This window comes from Dendropsophus ebraccatus, chromosome 5 (assembly GCF_027789765.1).
Source record: "Dendropsophus ebraccatus isolate aDenEbr1 chromosome 5, aDenEbr1.pat, whole genome shotgun sequence".
NCBI lineage: Eukaryota > Metazoa > Chordata > Amphibia > Anura > Hylidae > Dendropsophus > Dendropsophus ebraccatus.
This window is the reverse complement of record NC_091458.1, coordinates 15362678-15390647: the sequence shown is the minus strand read 5'-3', so window position 1 is coordinate 15390647 and position 27970 is coordinate 15362678. Positions and strand designations below refer to the sequence as shown.

Below are 27970 nucleotides of genomic sequence, written 5' to 3'. Positions count from 1 at the left end.
GAATAATACATCACTTCCTGCAGGACATGCAGCAGCTAATAAGTACTGGAAGAGTGGAGATTTTTAAATAGAATTAAATTACAAATCTATATAGCTTTCTAAAACAAGTTGATTTAAAGCCATTTTTCTGGGGTATCCTTTTAAGATGGTAACCCCCAATTTAATTTCTACCTAGTCACAGTCTATAGCTCCGGTGGTCTCCACGCTTGCCCCATCCCCTGTTCACTCTCCTAATAATCACAGACTCTCACAGATTTTTGCATGAATCTCTTATTTTTTATTGCTGCATGCTCTTTGGCCAGGGATAAAAAGCAGGTATCACAGTCAGAGGTTATATAGGATCCAGTCATCCAGTAACGCCGACCCAGAAGAAGCTGGGACCCCCATCATACGGCAGGATCACTCCAGCTCTGCACCTGCTCGCCCGTATCTGGGTCACTGCTGAGTTTCTGCGGAATCCTGAAAACACAAGAAATGTCTATAGGTAACACACAACAAGACAAAATGTAAGATTAACCCCTTATAGAGCTCTCACTGAAGCCCATGGGAGGTTAGAGGGACAGAATTCTCATAGGCAACAAAGTTACAAAATCACATAAAGAATAACCCGTAAATGTAACGTAATAGACATCGGGATATCGGACAACAGTGACCGACCGACGGGTTACAGGAGACTCCTACAGATTTAGAGACTGATGAACGAGAAGGAAACAGAGACGGAGATCTGAAAGGTCCTGAGATTAGAAACAGCTCAGTTTCCTGGAAAGTTTCAGTTTTCATTTAAATCAGAGGGAGGAGGAGGACGAGTCATAGTGAGAATGGTGTATGCTGGGTGATGTGTATGGAGACAAACAAACATATAGGTGGTGTGTTATATAGAGAGGATCAAAAAGATTACACCAGGCAAAAGTGAAGAATTAGAATATTACAATCACGTTCTATCATTTAATGTAGGAAAAAATAGAGACTATGGTCAGATTTATCAAAGGGTGTAAACTATACACTGGTGTAATCTGCCCACAGCAACCAATCACAGCTCAGCTCTTAACTTGCCAGAGCTGAAGTCTGAGCTGTGATTGGTTGCTTACATTCTGTACAAAAATACAACTACTATAATACTGCTCCTATATACAGGATTATAACTACTATAATACTGTCCCCTATATACAAGAATATAACTACTATAATACTGCTTCTATATACAAGAATATAACTACTATAATACTGCTCCTATATACAGGAATATAACTACTATAATTCTGCTCCTATATACAAGAATATAACTGCTATAATACTGCCCCCTATATACAAGAATATAACTACTATAATACTGCTCCTATATACAGGAATATAACTACTATAATACGCTGTGTGTAGGATAGATGAAGACAGCACTCACCCGGTACAAGGCAGCTCAGTTTATTCCATGAATCGCAGGTGGCAGGGAGGGAGAGGTGAGGACGCGCACTGGGACGGCCGTTTCGGGGACACGCCCCCTTTGTCGACAAAGGGGGCGTGTCCCCGAAACGGCCGTCCCAGTGCGCGTCCTCACCTCTCCCTCCCTGCCACCTGCGATTCATGGAATAAACTGAGCTGCCTTGTACCGGGTGAGTGCTGTCTTCATCTATCCTACACACAGCGTATTACTTCCTTATCGTCTTGCACCCCCGGCGTCCAGCCATTTATATCGCAGTGTATCCTGCACATTTTGTATCCGTGGATCCATAGACATTGGACTTTTGTTTGGTGGTGCGGGTCAGCTGTTCCTCCCTCTGGCAATAACTACTATAATACTGCCTCCTATATACAAGAATATAACTACTATAATACTGCTCCTATATACAGGAATATAACTACTATAATACTGCTTCTATATACAGGGATATAACTACTATAATACTGCTCCTATATACAGGATTATATAACTACTATAATACTGTCCCCTATATACAAAAATATAACTACTATAATACTGCTCCTATATACAGGATTATAACTACTATAATACTGTCCCCTATATACAAGAATATAACTACTATAATACTGCTCCCTATATACAGGAATATAACTACTATAATACTGCTTCTATATACAGGAATATAACTACTATAATACTGCTCCTATATACAAGAATATAACTACTATAATACTGCTCCCTATATACAAGAATATAACTACTATAATACTGCCCCTATATACAAGAATATAACTACTATAATGTGCAATGGAGAAAGAGGAATCCGCACTCACCGGTAAGCAGAGAAAGCAGGTTTATTGATCCGTACACCAGAGGCTAGGGCTGGGAGGGGGAAGGTGGTTCCTAGCCCGACGAAGCGCCTCTGTAGGCGTGAAACATTTTGTTGCTCCTGCTGAACACACCTGCTTCACCATCTCCCCTCTCCCCGCCTAGCCTACTCTGATGTATCGGAAATAAACCACTTGCATCTTCAGTCCGGTGAGTGCGAGACTCTGTTTCTTGATCCTTGTTCATTTATCCTGCCTTTTTTGTCTCTGCACCGCCGCTCCACGGTTTGGATACAGTCTGTGTGCTATATACTCCAGTCCCGGGTTTCCCACATTGGGTGTACCTTGTAGTTAGTGCCGGCCGGAACTCTCACCATACGTATAACTACTATAATACTGCTCCTATATACAAGAATATAACTACTATAATACTGCTCCTATATACAAGAATATAACTACTATAATACTGCTCCTATATACAAGAATATATCTACTATAATGCTGCCCCCTATATACAAGAATATAACTAATATAATGCGAGGGGAAGATACAGCTGACCCGCACCGCCAGACAATGATCCAGTATCAATGGGCCCACGGATATGAGTATGCAGGATACACCGCGGTGTGTTCGGCTGAGTGCCGGGGGTGCAGGACGGTAGGACAGGAGTACACTGTGTATAGAGTAGACATAGACAGCACTCACCCGGTATCAATCAGCTCAATCAGCTGGTTTCTTGGATGTAGGCTTACTTCTTTATTTCATTTCAGAGTGTGAACAGGGAGGGAGAGGGTGCGCGGCGTGTCTCTAATGGCGACGGCCGTTTCTGGCCACTGGGGCCTTTCGTCTAGCCGAGAGCATGCGCCGTGTAACAGGAAGGGATGTGAAATAGACACAGGTAACACACGTGATCAGTGGCATAAAAAAACTTATCTATAGCAATAAAACATTACAAGAACACTGTAAGATCATTTCTTTCGTTAAGGCCAAGTGGGCCCGTAGCTTCTAGACCTGTAATCCATAAGGACTCTCTTTTCAGTAGAGTCCGGTGTTGGTCTGTACTGCTACCTCTGGGGTTAACCCTTTCCAGGCCCAAAAACTTTACACATTTGGTGTCGCCCCCCATGCTCTTTGCGGATATGTTCTATCAGGCGCTGTACCCCTTTCCCTGTGCGTACAGAATACATGTGCTCTTTGTATCTGTTCCAGGGGGGGCGCTTAGTTTTACCTATATAGAATCTTTTGCATGGGCATATCAGGGCGTACACTGTGTAAGTTGTTCTGGAAGTTATAAAATCTTTTATGTAGCAATCTTTGCCCCCTAGATGAATGTATGCGGTGCTAAGCATTTGCGGGCAGTAGTTGCACTGACCACACTTACGATGGCTTTGCAGATGGAAACCAAAGAACATAAAAAAGATAAATACATGCGGGATAAAATGGACTATGAGAGTAACCAGGTCTTTGACTGGAGCAGGAAGAAAAAAGGCCTTGGAAAAGGAAAACCTAAAAGTGTATATCGGAGCACATATGAGACAGGCACTACCGAATCTGATATCAGTACTTCTGATGACTCTACGAGAGGGGCAACAGCCAGATCATCCGGACCATCGGATCATAACATGCCTGGTTCTCGCCCTTTAGGAGGGGATGTAGAAGAGGGGGCAGAAAACATCGGTCGAGGAGTAAAAGGACCGAGAAAACGCAAACATGTCTCATGGAGGAGATATCCTACCCCCCAAATGTGATTAACATATCCGGAGTGTCCATTGATCGTGATGTGGAGTCGCTTTTGGCAAAAGGACTGAACTACGGTCTTGCGGAAGGCTTCTCAGCCTCGGATTTCGATATAGACCTGTTTAAAGCTATTAGAAGAATCAACTTGACCAAGCATTTTGCCATTAATAAATTTCAATTGCAGCAAAAGGCACCAGCCTCTAGAGGGTCTATCGGACCACTGGGGTTTATACCACCAGAGGGTTGTAATGAGCAGGAGATTTCCTGCCTCCAGTTATTAATGCATGATCAGACCCCAGATGCCGCCCTATGTGAGACACAGCAGGCATATTTTAGGGGTGGTAAACAGTCCACCTTCACGCCCCAAGTCACACCAGGCAGTGCCCTGGACCTCTTTCATAAATTGGTGACTCGTGACGTGAAGGCGCTGACATACCCTCAACCGGTCAACAATCTTACATCTAAAGAGAAGCGGCCCTAAACTGGCTTAGATCCAGACCAGATATAGTGGTGAAAAGGGCAGATAAAGGGGGAGCAACGGTAGTCATGTCAAAAGCCTACTATACATATGAAGCCCAGAGGCAGCTCAGTGACAATAAGACCTATTCTACACTTAATAAAGACCCAACAGGGAAAATTAAAGAAGACCTTAGGTCACTTCTAAATAGACATGTAGCTGCAGGGGCTCTGGATAGAGAGATGGCCGAAAAAATCATACCCGACTCCCCTAGGGCGCTCAGGTGGTATTTTCTCCCCAAGATTCATAAATCATTGGAGAAGCCACCTGGGCGCCCTATTGTCTCAGCGATAAATTCAGTTACTGAGGGTCTATCTCAATACGTAGAATGGATTCTCAGACCCATTCTTGAACATACCCCATCCTACATTAAGGACTCTGGTGAGTTCCTGGGGGCTATCAGTAACATCCACTGGAGGCAGGTACCGCCCTTACCTTCATTGATGTGGAGAGCCTCTACACCCGCATCATGTGGACTGGACTGGACTGGTTCCTGGAAAAGGGAGGTAACTCTACAGCGTTGCGTAACTTGGTTAGGGAGGCCCTAAAGTTTATCCTTAGGAATAATGTATTCCAATTTGAAGGCGTATGGCATCGGCAGGAGATCGGCACTGCTATGGGCACGCCGGTCTCCTGCACGTATGCCAATTTGTTCTTGAAGCTTGAACACGATCTTATATACACAGCGAATAATCCATTCATCACACAGATTAAGGGATACTATCGATTTGTCGATGACATTTTTATTGCATGGGGAAACAATGAGAAAACCTTTCTCGAATTTGTCCAGTACCTTAATGATCATAACAATAGGAATATGTTCTTTACGTCTAAGTACGGTGGCCCTACACTCGAATTCCTGGATTTGTTCATTGAACTAAGAGACAATGTTATTAATACCTCTGTATACAGAAAACCTACTGCGTGTAACTCACTCGCATTTATTCGCCACTTAATGACGTCATTAGGCAAGCCATAAATCGCCACTGGTTCCTTCTAGAAAGCGATCCCGACCTGCACGATATTGCTAGCCGCAAACCGTGCATTACCCATAGAAAAAATAAGACTATAGGAGATATGCTCAGTAATAACATGGACCAAGAAAAAAAGAAGAAAAAAACCACACTGGTTGAATGCGTCTCTTCCCGAAGGTAATCGTAAGTGTGATCAGTGCAACTACTGCCCGCAAATGCTTAGCACCGTATACATTCACTTAGGAGGCAAAGATTGCTACATAAAAGATTTTATAACTTGCAGAACAACTTACACAGTGTACGCCCTGATATGCCCATGCAAAAGATTCTATATAGGTAAAACTAAGCGCCCCCTCTGGAACAGATACAAAGAGCACATGTATTCTGTACGCACAGGAAAAGGGAGTACCGCGCCTGATAGAACATATCCGCAAAGAGCATGGGGGGCGACACCAAATGTGTAAAGTTTTTGGGCCTGGAAAGGGTTAACCCCAGAGGTAGCAGTACAGACCAACACCGGACTCTACTGAAAAGAGAGTCCTTATGGATTACAGGTCTAGAAGCTACGGGCCCGCTTGGCCTTAACGAAAGAAATGATCTTACAGTGTTCTTGTAATGTTTTATTGCTATAGATAAGTTTTTTTATACCACTGATCACGTGTGTTACCTGTGTCTATTTCACATCCCTTCCTGTTACACGGCGCATGCTCTCGGCTAGACGAAAGGCCCTAGTGGCCAGAAACGGCCGTCGTCATTAGAGACACGCCGCGCACCCTCTCCCTCCCTGTTCACACTCTGAAATGAAATAAAGAAGTAAGCCTACATCCAAGAAACCCGTGAGTGCTGGACTTATTTTCTACCTGTTCGCATTACATAGACTGTCTTTCCCGTCCGTGCACCGCTCACTTAGGCTATCTTTATTGGAGACTACCACCTCTACCTACACCTGTGCTCCACTCGTTATATGGCTTGGATAGCTGTCCATCGGTTGTGCTGAGGTCTCTTGCTCCACACAAATAACTACTATAATACTGCTCCTATATACAAGAATATAACTACTATAATACTGCCCCTATATACAGGAATATAACTACTATAATACTGCTCCTATATACAAGAATATAATTACTTTCTTCTTCGTCTCAAGGCAGCACAATAGGGTTATACAGCTCCTCCTTAGATCCTCCTAGGAACGCCCACCTAAAAAAAACCTCATTAACAGCACCAATACCACTGTATGATCCCCTTTAAATCACTCCCACTCACACACTGACACGTGTTTTTTCATATCCTCCTAGTCCTGGGAGGTTAGGCAAGTATATGCCTTAGTAGCCCACCATGTATTAACACTGCTTATGTTTGTTTTTTGCAGAGAGGCCGTTGTGCCTCAGCACTGCAGCCTAGGCTGCTGCAGGTACCCTGCCTTAGGTGCTGGGGCTGTTTTGGGGTACCTGCTGGCATCGGTCAGTAGTTCCTGGACCTAGTTGCCAGAGAGAGATACCTGTGTCCCAGAACTGGTGTGAGGGATAGGGTGCTGGTATCCTGCCGGCGGTCTCTCTCCTGTACGGCCCTTGGTGCAGCGTGGGGGCGCGTGCGTTCCAAAGGCCGGTTCCTGCGTTCCACGGTGTTCCGCCCTCTACCGCGTCACTTCCGGTCCGGAGTTCCGAGTCACATGATCGGGCGCAGCGTGTGACGCGCTGCAGGAGGATTGGCTACATTGAATCAGGTGATTCGGATGACGCGCACAGGAAGTGCGTCACGGAGGGTCCCGGTATCCACGCATGCGCGGGTTCTGCCGGGTTATTTAAGCAGGGAGAGTCTGCCGAGCGGTACCCTTTGTGCAGGGCAGCCGGATTCTCTCCTTGCTAAGGTCAGTGGTAATGCGGCTGCACATAGGTGGGTGGGTGGGACCCGGCCTACTAACTATGTGCACTTTTATATCCCTACAGATGTCTAGTGAATCATCTAGAGGAAAAAGGAGGACTAAGACTAAGCACAGGTTGTGCCGAGTATGTGAACAACCACTACCGGATGATTATGGACATTCCATTTGCCATCTCTGCTCATCACAAGGAGCGCCGTCAGCCAAGCGCAAAAGAGGCAAAGACCGTTCGGACCAGTCAGCTGACTTAGGTGCTGCTGGATCTTCTCAAGGTGAAACCTCAGTGTTTCTGAATGAGGCTAGATCATTCTTTTCATGGTTTAAAGAGAATATGCCTAATAAATCAATGGCAAAAAAGAAGAAAAGATCTAGCAAAAGGAAAGAGCCTTCCTCATCAGAATCTTCCTCTTCCTCTTCTTCCTCTTAGGCCTCTGAAAGTGAATCCTCAGATGAGGAGCCCCCTACAGAGGATTATTATCTCTTCAAGAAAGAACACGCGGACAAATTAATCAAAGCTGTCAAAGAGATTATAGAGGTTAAAAAAGATAAATCATCCTCTCAAGATAAAGATAATCTTTATTATTTTCCACGAAAAAAATCGTGTGTATTATCTGGGCATCAAGTGCTCAAGACAATTATGGAGAAGGAGTGGAAGAAGCCGGATAAGAGGGTAATCCTGGGTTCTCGCTTCAAGGCTGTATACCGCCTGGATCCAGTGGAGTCAGAGATGTGGGAGGCACCAGGTAAAATTGACACTGCAGTCGCCAAGTTGTCAAAGAACACCCTTTTCCCGGCAGAGGATTCGTCTATCCTAAAAGACGTTATGGACAGGAAGTCAGATGTGCTATTAAAAAAGGCGCATTACAATGCTGCAGATTTAAGTAAAGCGGCCTTGTCCACTGTCCCAGTGTCTAGGGCACTGCGCGTATGGCTTAGTCAATTAAGCAGACAGATTGAAGACCGAGTCCCAAGGGAGGAGCTATTGGAACAGGTCTCAAGCCTTAAGGTTTGCGCAGATTTCCTTTGTGATTTCCCGATCGACGTCCTTAAGATCTCGGCAAAAACCATGGCTTTAGTGAACTCTGTGAGGCGTGCAATCTGGCTCAAGCCTTGGCCAGGTGACGTAGCCAATAAAAACAATTTTTGCAGCCTGCCCTTCGAACCTGGTCAGCTTATAGGAGATCAGTTAGTGAAGATACTGGAGCCTACCAAAGAAGGCAAGGGACTCTCCTTTCCCATGTCGGGGAAAAAGAAGCCTTTCAAATATTTTCGAGGCAAGGGGAGGAATGCCTTCAAGCGGAAAAATTTCCAAAGCAGATCTAACAAAAGGAGTTACAATAAAGGCAAAGGAAAACCAGGAGAAGGACAGTCAAAGACTGAATTCTGACGCCAACCCCTCCCTTCATCCACCTCCGGTAGGCGCAAGGCTTTCAAGGTTCTGGCAGGTCTGGCAAAGCATCACCACAGACGAGTGGGTTCTAAGCACAATAAAAGCCGGCTACAGAATAAATTTCGCTCACAAACCGAGACCTCGGTTTGTAATCAACAAGCCAAGCAAGCAGTATTGTACCATCTCTATTGGAGGAATTTCTTGCGAAAAATGCGCTAGAAGAAGTTCCGGAGGAGGAGAAAGGGAGCGGAGTATACTCTCGGGTGTTTCCGGTGCCCAAGCCGGAAGGAAAATCCCGCTTAATTATAGATCTGCGCTATGTGAACAACTTTGTGAAAAAGGAGAAGTTCAAGATGGACTCCATTCGGTCAGCAATCAGCCTTATCCAACAGTCAGATGTGATGGTCTCCATAGACCTCATGGATGCCTATCTCCATGTCCCAATCCATCCGATGTCCAGGAAGTATCTCAGGGTGGCGATTCAGGTAGGGGACAAGGTGATGCACTACCAGTTCAGAGCACTCCCCTTTGGCCTAACATCCTCACCAAGGGTTTTTACCAAGGTAGTGATTGTGCTGGTGGCTCACTTGAGGCTTCAGGGTGTACAAATAGTCCCCTACCTGGACGACTGGCTCTTGATAGCTCCCTCGGTTCAGCTTCTACTACATCACCTAGCTCTGACGCGCCAGTTACTAGAGTCAGTGGGATTCCTGATCAACATCAAGAAATCGGACCTCTCCCCTGCTACGACAAAGAAGTTTTTAGGCTTCTTGATAGACACGACTCGGATGAAGCTTTTTCTGCCGACAGACAAAGTAGTGACACTGCAGAGTCAAGTATATGCTCTGATAGAGACTCCCGCAGTGTCAATTCTGAATGCCATGAGTACTTTGGGCTTATTGACGTCAGTCATCGAAGCAGTCCCTTGGGCCAGAGCAAGAATGAGACCTCTTCAGAAGGAGATTCTGAATACGTGGGACAGGAAAGTGACGTCGCTAGCAACAACAGTGACGCTGTCACCTGGGACGCGGAAGGATCTGCGATGGTGGTTGGTTCCAAACAATGTGAACAAAGGCAACAGCTTTCGTCCGAGCAATCCGGTGATCTTGACCACGGATGCCTCAGCTATGGGTTGGGGGGCCCATCTGGGGGGTCAGTGGGTACAGAGAGCCTGGTCAGCTGTGGACAGGAAAGCGACGTCCAATCTGAAGGAGCTCAAAGCGGTGAAGCTAGCCCTGCGACATTTCACACTGCAGTTGAAGAACAAGTCGGTTCTGGTCAGATCAGACAATGCAGCTACAGTGTTTTATATAAACAAGCAGGGTGGAACCAGAAGCCCCAGATTGGAGAGAGAATGCAAGTCCATCATGCGTTGGGCAGAACACACAGTGAGATCAATCTCAGCGCTGCATATAAAAGGATCCAGCAATACAGTAGCGGACCTTCTGAGTCGTCGGACTCTGAGCCCCAACGAGTGGCAACTCAACCCTACCTACTTCCAAGAAGTAGTCAGCAGGTGGGGCTATCCTTTATGGGACATGATGGCGACGAGGGAAAATCGTCACGTTCAGAGGTTTGCATCACTGAACCCCAGAGACGAACCGGATATCCTCGATGCATTCTCAGTGTCATGGAAAGACAAGTCCATGTACATTTTCCCTCCACCAGTTCTGATTCCCAAAGTCCTGAAGAAAATCTTGATGGACAGCCCCGAGGCAATAGTCATAGCACCATTCTGGCCTCGCAGAGTGTGGTTCCCGTTATTGCTACGCCTGTCCAAAGGGATCTTCTGGAAGCTTCCGCAAGTACAGGATCTGCTGATACAAGACGGCCTATTTCACCCTCACCTGGCCCATCTCCACTTAACTGCGTGGAATATGAAAGATCTAAATTCAGACGGTCTGGTCTCTCGGATCAGGTGATAGACACCCTATTGTCGGCCAGAAAGCGCTCAACTAATAGAGTATACTCCAAATTATGGAGAAAATTCACAGTCTGGAGACAAGAAAAGAATTTCCAGGATATCGACCTACCGGTCATATTACAATTTCTTCAAGAAGGGTTCGTAAAAGGACTGAAGGCGAACACACTTCGCGTCCATATGACAGCGATTAATTCCTTCACTGATGGCCAGTTTGCAGGACACCCATTGATCATACGCTTCTTCAAGGCGTTAAAAAATCTGAGACCTGTCATAAAGTCTCCCATCTCTTCCTGGGACTTAACAGCAGTCCTAAACGCATTGACTGGTCCACCATTTGAACCTCTCCAGTCAGCAGACATGAAGTGGCTATCCTGTAAAACTGTGTTTCTAATAGCCATCACATCGGCAAAAAGGCTGGGAGAATTACAGGCGTTATCATCCAGAGAACCCTTCCTGAAGTTCATCCCAGATGGGGTATTGATAAGAACTGTACCATCCTTCCTTCCTAAGATCTCATCTACTGAGAATATCAATAGGGAAGTCTTCCTGCAAAAATTCATGACAGATCCAGCGTCTGAAGAAGAGAGCAGACTTCACACATTAGATGTGGTCAGAGCACTAAAAATCTATCTAGATAGAGTTGCTCAGTTCTGGATCGATGAAAATCTATTCCTGCAATTTGCTGGAGGCAACAAGGGGAAGAAGGCATCAAAAGATACCTTGGCCAGGTGGCTGAAAACAACTATTCTGGAAGCATACAGAATTCAAAATCTGCCACCACCAGAAGTTCTTCGAGCCCACTCAACAAGATCAATGTCAACATCATGGGCGGAGAGGGCTCAAGTCCCGATAATTGACATCTGTAATGCCGCATCCTGGACATCCCCGTCTACTTTCATCAGTCATTATCGACTAGACATGCAAGGTAGAGGTCCAGCCTTTAGCACGGCGGTTCTAAATGCAGCAGCGATACCCACCCTTTAGTAGCTAGTAAGCTCCCTATTGTGCTGCCTTGAGACGAAGAAGAAAGTAGAAATTTTTTCATACTTACGTAATTTTACTTTCTTCGAGTCTAAAGGCAGCACAAATATACCCGCCCTATTAAAAAGATTAAGCATCTAGAAGGCTATGTTATTACACGTGTCAGTGTGTGAGTGGGAGTGATTTAAAGGGGATCATACAGTGGTATTGGTGCTGTTAATGAGGTTTTTTTTAGGTGGGCGTTCCTAGGAGGATCTAAGGAGGAGCTGTATAACCCTATTGTGCTGCCTTTAGACTCGAAGAAAGTAAAATTACGTAAGTATGAAAAATTTCTACTATAATACTGCTCCTATATACAGGAATATAACTACTATAACACTGCTCCTATATACAAGAATATAACTACTATAATACTGCTCCTATATACAAGAATATAACTACAATAATACTGCTCCTATATACAGGAATATAACTACTGTAATACTGCTCCTGTATACAAGAATATAACTACTATAATACTGCTCCTATATACAAGAATATAACTACTATAATACTGCTCCTATATACAGGAATATAACTACTGTAATACTGCTCCTGTATACAAGAATATAACTACTATAATACTGCTCCTATATACAAGAATATAACTACTATAATACTGCCTCCTATATACAAGAATATAACTACTATAATACTGCTCCTATATACAGGAATATAACTACTATAATACTGCTCCTATATACAAGAATATAACTACTATAATACTGCCCCTATATACAAGAATATAACTACTATAACACTGCTCCTATATACAAGAATATAACTACTATAATACTGCTCCTATATACAGGAATATAACTACTATAATACTGCCCCTATATACAGGAATATAACTACTATAATACTGCTCCTATATACAAGAATATAACTACTATAACACTGCTCCTATATACAGGAATATAACTACTATAATACTGCTCCTATATACAAGAATATAATTACTATAATACTGCTCCTATATACAAGAATATAACTACTATAATACTGCCCCTATATACAGGAATATAACTACTATAATACTGCTCCTATATACAGGAATATAACTACTATAATACTGCTCCTATATACAAGAATATAACTACTATAATACTGCTCCTATATACAAGAATATAACTACTATCATACTGCTCCCTATATACAAGAATATAACTACTATAATACTGCCCTCTATATACAGGAATATAACTACTATAATACTGCCCCCTATATACAGGAATATAACTACTATAATACTGCTCCTATATACAAGAATATAACTACTATAATATTGCTCCTATATACAAGAATATAACTACTATAATACTGCCATCTATATACAGGAATATAACTACTATAATACTGCCCCTATATACAGGAATATAACTACTATAATACTGCTTCTATATATAGGAATATAACTACTATAATACTGCTCCTATATACAGGAATATAACTACTATAATATTGCTCCTATATACAAGAATATAACTACTATAATACTGCCATCTATATACAGGAATATAACTACTATAATACTGCCATCTATATACAGGAATATAACTACTATAATACTGCCCCTATATACAGGAATATAACTACTATAATACTGCCCTTATATACAAGAATATAACTGCTATAATACTGCTCCTACATACAGGAATATAACTACTATAATACTGCACCCTATGTACAGGGATATAACTACTATAATACTGCCCCCTGTGGATAACCTAAACATAGTCCTATAGTCCTGCACTGTGTGTTGCTGCCTCCTCTCCTCCTGTATGCGGTAATATGTAATAGATGTGAGCGGTGTTCTCACTATTTTATATACATGGAGAGGATTTTAGCGGTGACCTAGTTTCTGTGGGTTCTCCTGGGCTGACCCTGAGTCAGTGACTTGCAGTGAATGAGGAGGCTGTGATTAGTATGGGGATAGATGAGGGATCACACACCTCCCCATACACTGCATGCGGTGACACATTTACTGTCTGGGCTCTGATCATTGGTGACATTCATTTACCCATCTATCGGGACCTAAGAACAATTAGCATTTTCATTCCCCCCCCCCCCCCCCCGTATTATGTTTCTTCCAATCCCACCAGGGCCGCTCTCCATCTCATGTATAAAAGCTTCATCACCGGATATATAACTCTGTATCTTAATCTGTGACAGGAGATGTACAACCATAGGCGTCACATGTCCTCATACTGCTGAGACCTGGGCTGCTACACATCAGCATAGGGGCCAGGGTCCTCCTGCCTGGGGGGATTGTTACAGTGTATCAGTGTAGGTCCCTGAGTGGATAATATCTATCTATCTATATAAAGAAGATAACGAGCAGCACAGCTTTAGTAGTTAGTCGGTGTCAGCAGACCCAGGTCCTGACTTCAGACCGAAAGCATATATCACGGGAAAGTCCACGGCACACAGGTTCAACGTGAAGAAGTAAGTGTTTATTCAAATCATGCAGCAATTCAGTACGCAACGTTTCGGTAGCTTCTTGCCACCATTTTCAAGCGTGTTGAGTGAAACAAACAGCAGGTATATATAGTGACATCAAAAAACATGATTGGTGTACAATAATTATTCATTAAATTCCATCTGTGCAAAAAACGAAATCATTGGAGCACGCCGCAGTCCGCCCTGTGTGAGGCGTGTACATCCATGCAAGTGATCTTAGGTCATGTGAGCAGTTGAATACCGCCCTCCATGATACGTCAGAGTGTCCATGTTAAAATCCATGCCAAAGTCCGTGTTATACCAATTGTGACAGTGATAATAAGTGAGACCACTTGAAAGTGGTAGCGGTCAGACCGACTATAGTGGCATCACAAAAAGAGTATAATTATATTCATTAGCTGAGGATCCGGGCTCACCACTTCTCCTCGGTAGATGTCAGGATACTCGCGCATGCGTAGCACAATAATAGAGTAGACAGCTTGCGTCCTGTGTTGTCATGGTAACCAGGCTGAGCCAGAGAAGTCACGGCGGCAATAGCGGAGTTTCTTGAGAGTACGGCCACGGGGTTGTGCAGCCCAATTAAGGATCGCTCAAAACCCCTGTCTCCAGGGGTCGGTTCTCCCCTATTTCAGAGGACATCTTCATCCCAGAGACCCGGCCAATGTACAGCAGACCTCTCCAGGTCCAATTCGGGAAACGCAACATAACCGCTTGTTGTGACTCACTCCTCAGTTGTCCGGCCACTCCACAGGAAAAACAAGGAAAATTTGGACATCCACGTCATGGTATTGTGGTGAGACCCATCCTGCAGCATAGATATAAAATCTGCGGAATAACAGAGAAATAGGTAAGTTATTATAATCATTGTACACTTGTTTCACTTATAGTTAGCTCTGTTGAAAAAAGAGGAAATCATGGGCAGGTAGAGAAATAGCTCATCTCAACATCTCACTGCTAATTTTGTATTCTATATTTAGACCTTGTGGGGCTAATGCTTCCAGTCTGTATATCCATTCAAGTTCTCGTTTTTTAAGAAGCATATGTCTGTTGCCTCCATATTTCAAGGGGGGTACCTTATCAATTACCATTACTTTTAAGTCACTCTCTTTATGGTGCATCTCCACACAATGTTTGGACACTGGGAGGTCCAGGCGACCCTTCCTCACTGAATACCTGTGTTGTCCAAAGCGTGTACGTAGATCGTGTGTGGTCTCCCCCACGTAAATTTTGTTGCAGGGGCACCATAGTACATAAATTATCCAGTCAGTTGTACATGTCAGGAAGTATTTGATTTTGTAACTACTTTTTGTATTGGGGTGTACAAAATGTGTGCCCCTTTCAACCTGTTTACACGTCACACAACCTCCACATGTGAAACACCCTAATTTAGGGGTCCCCAAAAAAGTTTGTTTCAATTCTTTTTTCTTAGACACATCAGATTTCACCAATCTGTCCTTGATATTCTGGTTTCTCCTGTAGGACAGTAGTGGAGGTATCTGAAATTCTTTAATGTTCGGGTAAGAATGTTTTAGTATTTGCTAGTGTTTGCGTATGGACCGTCCGATGTGTGCAGAGCAGTCTGTAAACGTAGAGATAAATGGAATACGTTGTTGTGTGTCTCTGTCTCCTGTCTTTTTAGTCAATAGGGCCTCTCTAGAGGTATCTAATACCCTGTCCCTACAGTCCTGTAGGAGTGAATCTGGGTATCCTCTCTCGTGAAAGTCAGCCGTCATCTTGTTTAAGGCAATGTCCAGTTTAGTGTCATCCTCTATAATGCGTCGTGCCCTGAGCATCTGACTATAGGGTAATGACTTAATCATTTTCTTGGGGTGACTGCTGGTGTAATGTAGGGTGGTATTGGCATCAGTGGGTTTAATATAGATGTCTGTGGTCAACTTGTCACCATTCCGGGTCACCATGACATCTAAGAACTGCATCTCTGTCTCCGAGTGGTTCACTGTGAATTTGATGGTTCTGTCAATAGAATTACGGTATGTCACAAATGTCTGTAGTGACTCCTCCCCCCCCCCCAAAGGAGAAAAACGTCGTCTATGTAACGCCACCAGGCCAGAACATTCTGGAACTGGGGCGACACATAGATCCGAAACTCCTCTAGATGGGACATTACAATATTGGCGTAGGTGGGCGCGACATTCGTGCCCATTGCCACGCCCCTTGTCTGCATGTAGATTTTCTCGTTGAAAGAAAAATAATTATTAGATAGTACCAAAGTTAACAGTTGCATGATAAAATCACGTTCACAATTATTTAACGATAATTTTTCTAGAGAAGTAGCAACTGCATAAAGACCCATTTCTTGATCAATAGAGGTGTACAAGCTTACGATATCTAAGGTTACCAAGAGTACTTTATCTGGTAAATGTACATCCTTAATCTTGTTAAGAAAATCTGTTGTATCTTGCAGGAAGGACTTCGTATTGACCGCTAAGGGTCTAAGTACCCTGTCCAAAAACACTGATATATTACTCAGTATTGAGCCCCTACCAGACACGATAGGTCTCCCTGGGGGATTTGTGAGATTCTTATGGATTTTGGGTAAAAAATACAGTAGTGGCATCTTGGGATGCTGTACAGTCAAAAATTCAATCACTTTCTCATCAATAATATTTAGACTCAAACCTTCATGCAAGATATTATCAACCTTCTTTCTAATAGAGAATTTTGGATCACCTGGTAAGACACGGTACACCTCAGTGTCTTCCAATTGCCTGTAGGCTTCAGACAGGTATGTATCACGATCCATGACCACAATCCCCCCGCCCTTGTCGGCAGGTTTGATCACGAGACTGTGGTCATGGGTCAGGGAATTCAAGCAGGTAATGTCATCACTAGTAAGATTGGGATGGAATACACCCTCAAAAAACACACTATCTTTTAATTTACTCAGGTCTTGTTTCACCAAATTCTGAAAAGTTTCTACTGCTGCGGGTAATAATGGTGGAGAAAAGTCACTATCCAGTCTCAAACCTAAAGATTTTAAATCAAACAATTTACATCTAGCGGTTCTATTGTCAGATGCTGTTTTAGGTAGACTATCAAACCAAATATTTTTCAGAATTTGGTGAAACAAGACCTGAGTAAATTAAAAGATAGTATGTTTTTTGAGGGTGTATTCCATCCCAATCTTACTAGTGATGACATTACCTGCTTGAATTCCCTGACCCATGACCACAGTCTCGTGATCAAACCTGCCGACAAGGGCGGGGGGATTGTGGTCATGGATCGTGATACATACCTGTCTGAAGCCTACAGGCAATTGGAAGACACTGAGGTGTACCGTGTCTTACCAGGTGATCCAAAATTCTCTATTAGAAAGAAGGTTGATAATATCTTGCATGAAGGTTTGAGTCTAAATATTATTGATGAGAAAGTGATTGAATTTTTGACTGTACAGCATCCCAAGATGCCACTACTGTATTTTTTACCCAAAATCCATAAGAATCTCACAAATCCCCCAGGGAGACCTATCGTGTCTGGTAGGGGCTCAATACTGAGTAATATATCAGTGTTTTTGGACAGGGTACTTAGACCCTTAGCGGTCAATACGAAGTCCTTCCTGCAAGATACAACAGATTTTCTTAACAAGATTAAGGATGTACATTTACCAGATAAAGTACTCTTGGTAACCTTAGATATCGTAAGCTTGTACACCTCTATTGATCAAGAAATGGGTCTTTATGCAGTTGCTACTTCTCTAGAAAAATTATCGTTAAATAATTGTGAACGTGATTTTATCATGCAACTGTTAACTTTGGTACTATCTAATAATTATTTTTCTTTCAACGAGAAAATCTACATGCAGACAAGGGGCGTGGCAATGGGCACGAATGTCGCGCCCACCTACGCCAATATTGTAATGTCCCATCTAGAGGAGTTTCGGATCTATGTGTCGCCCCAGTTCCAGAATGTTCTGGCCTGGTGGCGTTACATAGACGACGTTTTTCTCCTTTGGGGGGGGGGGGAGGAGTCACTACAGACATTTGTGACATACCGTAATTCTATTGACAGAACCATCAAATTCACAGTGAACCACTCGGAGACAGAGATGCAGTTCTTAGATGTCATGGTGACCCGGAATGGTGACAAGTTGACCACAGACATCTATATTAAACCCACTGATGCCAATACCACCCTACATTACACCAGCAGTCACCCCAAGAAAATGATTAAGTCATTACCCTATAGTCAGATGCTCAGGGCACGACGCATTATAGAGGATGACACTAAACTGGACATTGCCTTAAACAAGATGACGGCTGACTTTCACGAGAGAGGATACCCAGATTCACTCCTACAGGACTGTAGGGACAGGGTATTAGACACCTCTAGAGAGGCCCTATTGACTAAAAAGACAGGAGACAGAGACACACAACAACGTATTCCATTTATCTCTACGTTTACAGACTGCTCTGCACACATCGGACGGTCCATACGCAAACACTAGCAAATACTAAAACATTCTTACCCGAACATTAAAGAATTTCAGATACCTCCACTACTGTCCTACAGGAGAAACCAGAATATCAAGGACAGATTGGTGAAATCTGATGTGTCTAAGAAAAAAGAATTGAAACAAACTTTTTTGGGGACCCCTAAATTAGGGTGTTTCACATGTGGAGGTTGTGTGACGTGTAAACAGGTTGAAAGGGGCACACATTTTGTACACCCCAATACAAAAAGTAGTTACAAAATCAAATACTTCCTGACATGTACAACTGACTGGATAATTTATGTACTATGGTGCCCCTGCAACAAAATTTACGTGGGGGAGACCACACACGATCTACGTACACGCTTTGGACAACACAGGTATTCAGTGAGGAAGGGTCGCCTGGACCTCCCAGTGTCCAAACATTGTGTGGAGATGCACCATAAAGAGAGTGACTTAAAAGTAATGGTAATTGATAAGGTACCCCCCTTGAAATATGGAGGCAACAGACATATGCTTCTTAAAAAACGAGAACTTGAATGGATATACAGACTGAAAGCATTAGCCCCACAAGGTCTAAATATAGAATACAAAATTAGCAGTGAGATGTTGAGATGAGCTATTTCTCTACCTGCCCATGATTTCCTCTTTTTTCAACAGAGCTAACTATAAGTGAAACAAGTGTACAATGATTATAATAACTTACCTATTTCTCTGTTATTCCGCAGATTTTATATATATGCTGCAGGATGGGTCTCACCACAATACCATGACGTGGATGTCCAAATTTTCCTTGTTTTTCCTGTGGAGTAGCCGTACAACTGAGGAGTGAGTCACAACAAGCGGTTATGTTGCGTTTCCCGAATTGGACCTGGAGAGGTCTGCTGTACATTGGCCGGGTCTCTGGGATGAAGATGTCCTCTGAAATAGGGGAGAACCGACCCCTGGAGACAGGGGTTTTGAGCGATCCTTAATTGGGCTGCACAACCCCGTGGCCGTACTCTCAAGAAACTCCGCTATTGCCGCCGTGACTTCTCTGGCTCAGCCTGGTTACCATGACAACACAGGACGCAAGCTGTCTACTCTATTATTGCGCTACGCATGCGCGAGTATCCTGACATCTACCGAGGAGAAGTGGTGAGCCCGGATCCTCAGCTGATCTAATGAATGTAATTATACTCTTTTTGTGATGCCACTATAGTCGGTCTGACCGCTACCACTTTCAAGTGGTCTCACTTATTATCACTGTCACAATTGGTATAACACGGACTTTGGCATGGATTTTAACATGGACACTCTGACGTATCATGGAGGGCGGTATTCAACTGCTCACATGACCTAAGATCACTTGCATGGATGTACACGCCTCACACAGGGCGGACTGCGGCGTGCTCCAATGATTTCGTTTTTTGCACAGATGGAATTTAATGAATAATTATTGTACACCAATCATGTTTTTTGATGTCACTATATATACCTGCTGTTTGTTTCACTCAACACGCTTGAAAATGGTGGCAAGAAGCTACCGAAACGTTGCGTACTGAATTGCTGCATGATTTGAATAAACACTTACTTCTTCACGTTGAACCTGTGTGCCGTGGACTTTCCCGTGATATCTATCTATCTATCTATCTATCTATCTATCTATCTATCTATCTATCTATCTATCTATCTATCCTATTTGTGGGAAGGACCATTCACCTTTTTCCCCTCCTTTTCTCTCAGAACTTTATGATACTGCCCCCACAAATGTCTGACCAACAGCATCATGGAAGTGACATCACCATGTTATCCAGGAAGTGACATCACCATGTTATCCAGGAAGTGACATCACCATGTTATCCAGGAAGTGACATCACCATGTTATCCAGGAAGTGACATCACCATGTTATCCAGGAAGTGACATCACCATGTTATCCAGGAAGTGACATCACCATGTTATCCAGGAAGTGAAGCCTTGATGCAGTAGTAAGTGCAGGGGAAAAAGTAATAAGTGTATATTGGTAATTTGTATAACTTTTGGGGGGCAATAACCCCCCCTTCCCCCATTGCCATGCCCTCTAATGCTCTCCTTTTCCCCTTTTCTACAGCAATATACTGTGTACTTATTATGCAGATTTGCTGATTCTATGGATCTTTTCCATGATGCTGTGACCTGTATTCCATGCCTTGTATATATCTCTATGCCTTGTATATATCTATATGCCATGTATATATCTATATGCCCTGTATATATCTATATGCCATGTATATATCTCCATGCCTTGTATATATCTCCATGCCTTGTATATATCTCCATGCCTTGTATATATCTCCATGCCTTGTATATATCTCTATGCCTTGTATATATCTCCATGCCTTGTATATATCTCCATGCCTTGTATATATCTCTATGCCTTGTATATATCTCTATGCCTTGTATATATCTCTATGCCTTGTATATATCTCTATGCCTTGTATATATCTCTATGCCTTGTATATATCTCTATGCCTTGTATATATCTCTATGCCTTGTATATATCTCCATGCCTTGTATATATCTCCATGCCTTGTATATATCTCTATGCATTGTATATATGAGCTCACCCTATCTTTGTATTCTTTACCATAGACTCCTAGACAAAATTGCGAGATACACCGAAACCTCGGGACCGGCTGGTACTTAAATTAAATTGTTAAATCGTTCGAATTTAAACGATAATCGTTCTGTGTAATTGCAGGCGACGATCCAAAAATCATTCGTTTCGTCAATCGTTCGCTGTATTTCCACGTTCATTCGCTCAAGTTCCGCGTTTTTTCACTAATCGTTCAGTGTAATTGCACATTGCCCATTGTTTTTCTGGGATCAGAAGGAATAAACGATCATAGTAACGATCGTAACTAACGATTATCGTTCTGTGTAATATGGTGAACGATTTCAGGTTAACGATAAACAATCTAGTTTGTGATCGTTTATCGTTAGTCATTAATCATTAAAAATTGCTCAGTGTAATAGGACCCTAATGGCACTTTTACACAGAGCGATAATTCGCCCAATCGCAAGATTAACGATTTCGAAGTAACGATTTTTTTTATAACGATCAGCGTTTAGAGAGAACTATATATCGTACGGAAAAATCGTTTTGCGATCGCTTAAGCCTATCTCACACATTGGTTAAATCGGTGAAGAACGATTACACGGAACGATCAGCGATTTTTTAGCGAACGACCAACGATGATTTGAGAACTTGTTGAAAGATCAAAATGAACGTTTTCTCACTCGTCGTTGGATCATTCGCTGCGTTTACACGTACGATTATTATTCGAATTCGATCGTTATCGTACAAATTCGAACGATTATCGTTCCGTGTAAAAGGACCATAAGACTTGTGAAATCCACTATCTATTATCTAAGTCTTAATGTAATTACCCATCATGCCGTATAGAAACATCTTACCTGATATATCTTCTCATCATTGGCTGATGAATCCTTGGGGGGAAGAAGACACCGTCCTGAGACTGCTGAGGAAGGGTCTGTGCTCACTCATGTAGTGAATGAGAAACATAACATGAAAAGATAATGACAACCCATTTATCCCTATACAGCAGAGGTAATACACAAGGAGAATCAGTGTGGCAGTATGATTATAGTTATATCCCTGTATATAGGAGCAGTAGTATAGTAGTTATATTCCTGTATATAGGGAGCAGTATTATAGTAGTTATGCGGTTCAGGGAAGAAACAGAGTGCTGCACCTCACACCTATGGCTGATACTAGTGCCGCTAGGCTAAATAAAAAACACATCAGAATTTTGTGTATGAATTGATCAAGCCATACTGCCCCATGTACCTCGTGCCGGTATCTGATACACATGGGTCCCTACACTAAGTCCACACCGTGCCAGTCAGTGGCCACCAACCCCGCAGGCGTGCACAGCCAGGGAACGGGGGCCATGGAATGGCCCTGCGACCCCCATGCCACAGGACCAGACCCAAAAATGCCACACCAAAACCCAGCTAACACCACCGGCGGGGAAGGCTGCCCCCAAACAGCACAAGTCTGGATAAGGTATTGCACTCACCATGGCTTGATCAATTCATATACAGACACTCTGGTGTTGATTTTTAATATAGGCCTAGCGGCATTAGTATCAGCCATGGATGGGATGTGCAGCCGTTCCATTCTCTCCAGTTCGTGTTTTGCAATTCTCCCTCTCTGAACAGCTAGCACTCCTTTATAAGACCCACATGACCAAAATTAGCAGGATATGTCTGTGCTCACATGTCTGGACCCTATGTCTTCCCCATTCTGTGAGAGCAGCAATGGTAAGTGTAATACCATATCCATACTTGTGTCGTTTGGGGGCAGCCTTCCCCGCCGGTGGTGCTGGCTGGGTTTTGGTGGGGCTTTTTGGGTCTGGTCCTGTGACATTGGGGTTGCAGGGCCGTTCCATGGCCTCCCTTCCCTGCATGTGCACGCTTTGCGGGGTTGGCGGTCGCTGACCGACACGGTGTGGAGTTAGCGTAGGGACCCGTGTGGACCATAGGACCTGCGCGGTGGTAGACGGGGCAATATGGCTTGATCAATTCATATACAGACACTCTGGTGTTGATTTTTAATATAGGCCTAGCGGCATTAGTATCAGCCATAGATGGGATGTGCAGCCGTTCCATTCTCTCCAGTTCGTATTATAGTAGTTATATTCCTGTATATAGGAGCAGTATTATTGTAGTTATATTCTTGTATATTGGAGCATTATTATAGTAGTTATATTCCTGTATATAAGAGCAGTATTATAGTAGTTATATTTCTGTATATAGGAGCAGTATTATAGTAGTTATATTCCTGTATATATAGGAGGCAGTTTTATAGTAGTTATATTCTTGTATATAGGGGGCAGTATTATAGTAGGTATAGTCTTGTATATAGGAGCAGTATTATAGTAGTTATATTTCTGTATATAGGCAGCAGTATTATAGTAGTTATATTCTTGTATATAGGAGGCAGTATTATAGTAGTTATATCCTTGTATATGGGAGTAGTATTATAGTAGTTATACGAACTGGAGAGAGTGGAACGGCTGCACATCCCATCTATGGCTGATACTAATGCCGCTAGGCCTATATTAAAAATCAACACCAGAGTGTCTGTATATGAATTGATCAAGCCATATTGCCCCCTGTACCACCGCGCAGGTCCTCTGGTCCAGACGGGTCCCTACGCTAACTCCACACCGTGTCGGTCAGCGACCGCCAACCCCGCAAAGCGTACACATACAGGGAAGGGAGGCCATGGAACGGCCCTGCAACCCCAATGCCACAGGACCAGACCCAAAAAGCCCCACCAAAACCCAGCCAGCACCACCGGCGGGGAAGGCTGCCCCCAAAAGACACAAGTATGGATATGGTATTACACTTACCATTGCTGCTCTCACAGAATGGGGAAGACATAGGGTCCAGACATGTGAGCACAGACATATCCTGCTAATTTTGGTCATGTGGGTCTTATAAAGGAGTGCTAGCCACATGACCGCAATTAGCAGGAGACACCTGAGTGCTCATGGTTTTATTCCCTCCTGTCTGTCCCATTCTATCTTTGATAGCTATGGTGAGTGCAATACCTTATCCAGACTTGTGCTGTTTGGGGGCAGCTTCCTCCGCCGGTGGTGCTGGCTGGGTTTTGGTGTGGCATTTTTGGGTCTGGTCCTGTGGCATGGGGGTTGCAGGGCCGTTCCTTGGCCTCCCTTCCCTGACTGTGCACGCCTGCGGGGGTGGTGGTCACTGACCGGCACAGTGTGGACTTAGTGTAGGGACCCATGTGTATCAGATACCTGCACGCGGTACATGGGGCAGTGTGGCTTGATCAATTCACATACAGAATTCTGATGTTTTTTATGCCGCCGAGAGGTACTAGTATCAGCCATAGGTGTGAGGTGCAGCACTCTTTTTCTTCCCTGAACCGCATTATAGTAGTTATATTCCTGTATATAGGAGCAGTATTATAGTAGTTATATTCTTGTATATAGGAGCAGTATTATAGTAGTTATATTCCTGTATATAGGATCAGTATTATATGAGTTATATCCTTGTATATAGGAGAAGTATTATAGTAGTTATATTCTTGTATATAGGAGCAGTATTATAGTAGTTATATTCCTGTATATAGGGGCAGTATTATAGTAGTTATATTCTTGTATATAGGAGCAGTATTATAGTAGTTATATTCCTGTATATAGGAGCAGTATTATAGTAGTTATATTCCTGTAATTAGGAGCAGTATTATAGTAGTTATATTCCTGTATATAGGAGCAGTATTATAGTAGTTATATTCCTGTATATAGGAGCAGTATTATAGTAGTTATATTCTTGTATATAGGAGCAGTATTATAGTAGTTATATTCTTGTATATTGGAGCATTAGAGCTTCCCATAGCCCGCAGTGAGCCGCTCGCTTCACTTTGTGAACTGACAAGTCATTCTGAATTCCGTCCGCAAAAAAACTGACATGTTAGTTTTTTTCTGGCGCCGCATGGGATCTCGGCCGGAGCGCATACGATGTGTGTACGCTCCTGTCGGGATCCCATTGAAAATAAGGCTATTTTCCACCCCTCAAAACTACGTTCGTAGTTTTACGTAGTGTGAACATAGCCTAATAATAGTTATATTCTTGTATATAGGAGCAGTATTATAGTAGTTATATTCTTGTATATAGGAGCAGTATTATAGTGGTTATATTCCTGTATGTAGGGGGCAGTATTATAGTAGTTATATTCTTGTATATAGGAGCAGTATTATAGTGGTTATATTCCTGTATATAGGAGCAGTATTATAGTAGTTATATTCCTGTATATAGGAGCAGTATTATAGTAGTTATATTCTTGTATATAGGAGCAGTATTATAGTAGTTATATTCCTGTATATAGGAGCAGTATTATAGTAGTTATATTCTTGTATATAGGAGCAGTATTATAGTAGTTATATTCTTGTATATAGGAGCAGTATTATAGTAGTTATATTCCTGTATATAGGAGCAGTATTATAGTAGTTATATTCCTGTATATAGGAGCAGTATTATAGTAGTTATATTCTTGTATATAGGGGCAGTATTATAGTAGTTATATTCCTGTATATAGGAGCAGTATTATAGTAGTTATATTCTTGTATATAGGAGCAGTATTATAGTAGTTAAATTAAGAAGCTATCAGATTGTGGCTACAATAGAACAATAGATAATAGAAGTAGGAATTAATGTATTTATTATTGTCTGTTGTAGGATATGTGATAATAACTCAGGATTAGTCACATTGTTATACATTAATCCTCTCCTGTGTGACATTTTCATGCTCTCACCAATGGGAAATTAGCTCACAGCTTCCAGTGAAAATATTTTCTGCCTTCCCTTGTGAGTTTATGTAATTTCTTCTGCCCACACACTTCTCTTTTCAGACAATATTATAGTCGGCAGTAGTTAGATAGCGGGCAGAACTCTTCCCCAGGATGTCACACTGTCATTTATTTCTTTATGCTCTTTATTTGTTGTTATGTATCTATTTCTTGATTTTCTTTTATTGTATGTTATTATGACTCCATCAGCAGAATTGTGAGTGCAGCTCTGAAGTATAACCAAGATCTAACTCAGGATCAGTAATGTGCAATCAGTATTGTACTATATGTACACAGTAACCCCACCAGCAGAATAGTGAGTGCAGCTCTGGAGTATAATACAGGATGTAACTCAGGATCAGTAATGTAATGTATGTACACAGTGACCCCACCAGCAGAATAGTGAGTGCAGCTCTGCAGTATAATATAGGATATAACTCAGGATCAGTACAGGATCAGTAATGTAATGTATGTACACAGTGACCCCACCAGCAGAATAGTGAATGCAGCTCTGGGATATAATACAGGATATAACTCAGGATCAGTAATGTAATGTATATACACAGTGACCCCACCAGCAGGATACTGAGTGCAGCTCCAATTAGTTTTGGGTGTGGTCCTGCTGTGAGAGGCTGTGTGAGTCTGCTGCTCCTGAGCTCCAGGCAAGGAAGATCTGCCCCTGGGCCTGCTCTCTCCTCCCCAGGGGGGGAGCAGGTTTTCAAGCATGAGCGAGCCAAGGGGAGTCCCAACTCCTGCTACCCGAACCAGGTCCATGGGGGGCAAAGGAATCCAGCGACCAACAGAGGGAACACCATCATAGGTCCAAGGGCTGAGGCGGTCTACTAGGAGGTGCAGCGATGCTTCTCCAGTCGCCCCTGAACCAGATGTAACAAAGGGTAGCCGCAAGGCTACAGCAAGTTGTGGAACTACAAGTGCCAGAAGTTCTGGAACGACTATGGAAACCAGCCAGGAAAATCTGTGCAGTGACACTCCTCCTGGAGCAAGGCTGTCTGCCCATGAAGATGTGGAGGAAGATTGGGGGGTGCAGCGGTCCCAAGAGACGGGGCAGAGTTATGGCCTACGGATTGCTGCAAGCCTCTGTGGGTATGAGGAAGCCAGGAACCAGCTGTACAAGCTCCAGGAGGAGGTATGTGCTGTAAAAGCATTGATGGACACTGCTGCTAAGCAGCAAAAGGCTGAGCTATCAGCGAAAATGAAATGTCTGAAAGCCGACATCAAAAAGCTGATGAAAAAAAGAACTTTTATTCTGGAAAACAGTGGGCCATTTAGAGAAAAACTACAGAATGACGATCGTTTTGCTGAAATGGAGAGAGAAAAGCGGAGAGGGCTGAGAGGGCTCCAGCCAGAGAGCCGGGTGGAGGAGGAAGGAGAAGCTGCGGAGGTACGTGATGTTGAGCCGAATCCACCCGGGGGTCCGCAACAACAGACCCCATACAGTGGGCTCCCTGCAGGGCAAGCGGCATTGTCATCTAGCCGCTGTTCGGGGGATGAAAGCAACACCAGTTACCAGGGAGGGGCGCTGATGGCCCAGATCCAGCTCCTGGAGTCACCAGGGCGCCTCCAGGACTTCGTATTCGGAGAGGAGTTACCAGAGGAGGCGCCTGGGAGAAAGACTAAGGTAAAGACCACCAAGCTTCAGGAGCAGGTAACATTTGTATATTCCCCCCTCCCTGTGCCCCCCGGACTGGCCTCAGGGTCAGCTCACTGTGTGAACCCCATATCTCAGCCCGGCCTGAGTTCTGTTGTGGACTCTGTGCAGGAGAATGGGGAGAGTATAGAGTCTAGTATGGCGGTAAGCTCCATCTCTGTTTGCAGTAGCAGAGGTGGAGCAGGTGAGGAACCGGCCGTAAGGTCGGACAGCGATATTGGCCCAGCGGCGGGCAGTGGTAAGAAAGGTGGCCCAGCGGTGGGCAGTAATGTTAAAGGCACTGGTGCATCAGCTTGCTCCCTGATGGGAGGGGGGAGCGGCTGTGTGCCGGTGTCAGC

At 43.4% G+C, this 27970-nt stretch overlaps 1 protein-coding gene across 2 annotated transcripts in view; it reads right to left on the bottom strand.

The window, feature by feature from the left end:
- Positions 1-273: 273 nt before the first annotated feature.
- The window catches only part of MAP6 (microtubule associated protein 6), a 76598-nt gene continuing 48901 nt past the window's right edge, over positions 274-27970 (bottom strand). For both annotated transcript variants that reach the window (XM_069969549.1, XM_069969550.1), the window contains exon 4: positions 274-459. In XM_069969549.1, coding sequence (XP_069825650.1) covers positions 387-459 — 73 coding nt within the window. In that variant the 3' untranslated portion in view covers positions 274-386. The remainder of the gene's footprint in view (positions 460-27970) is intronic.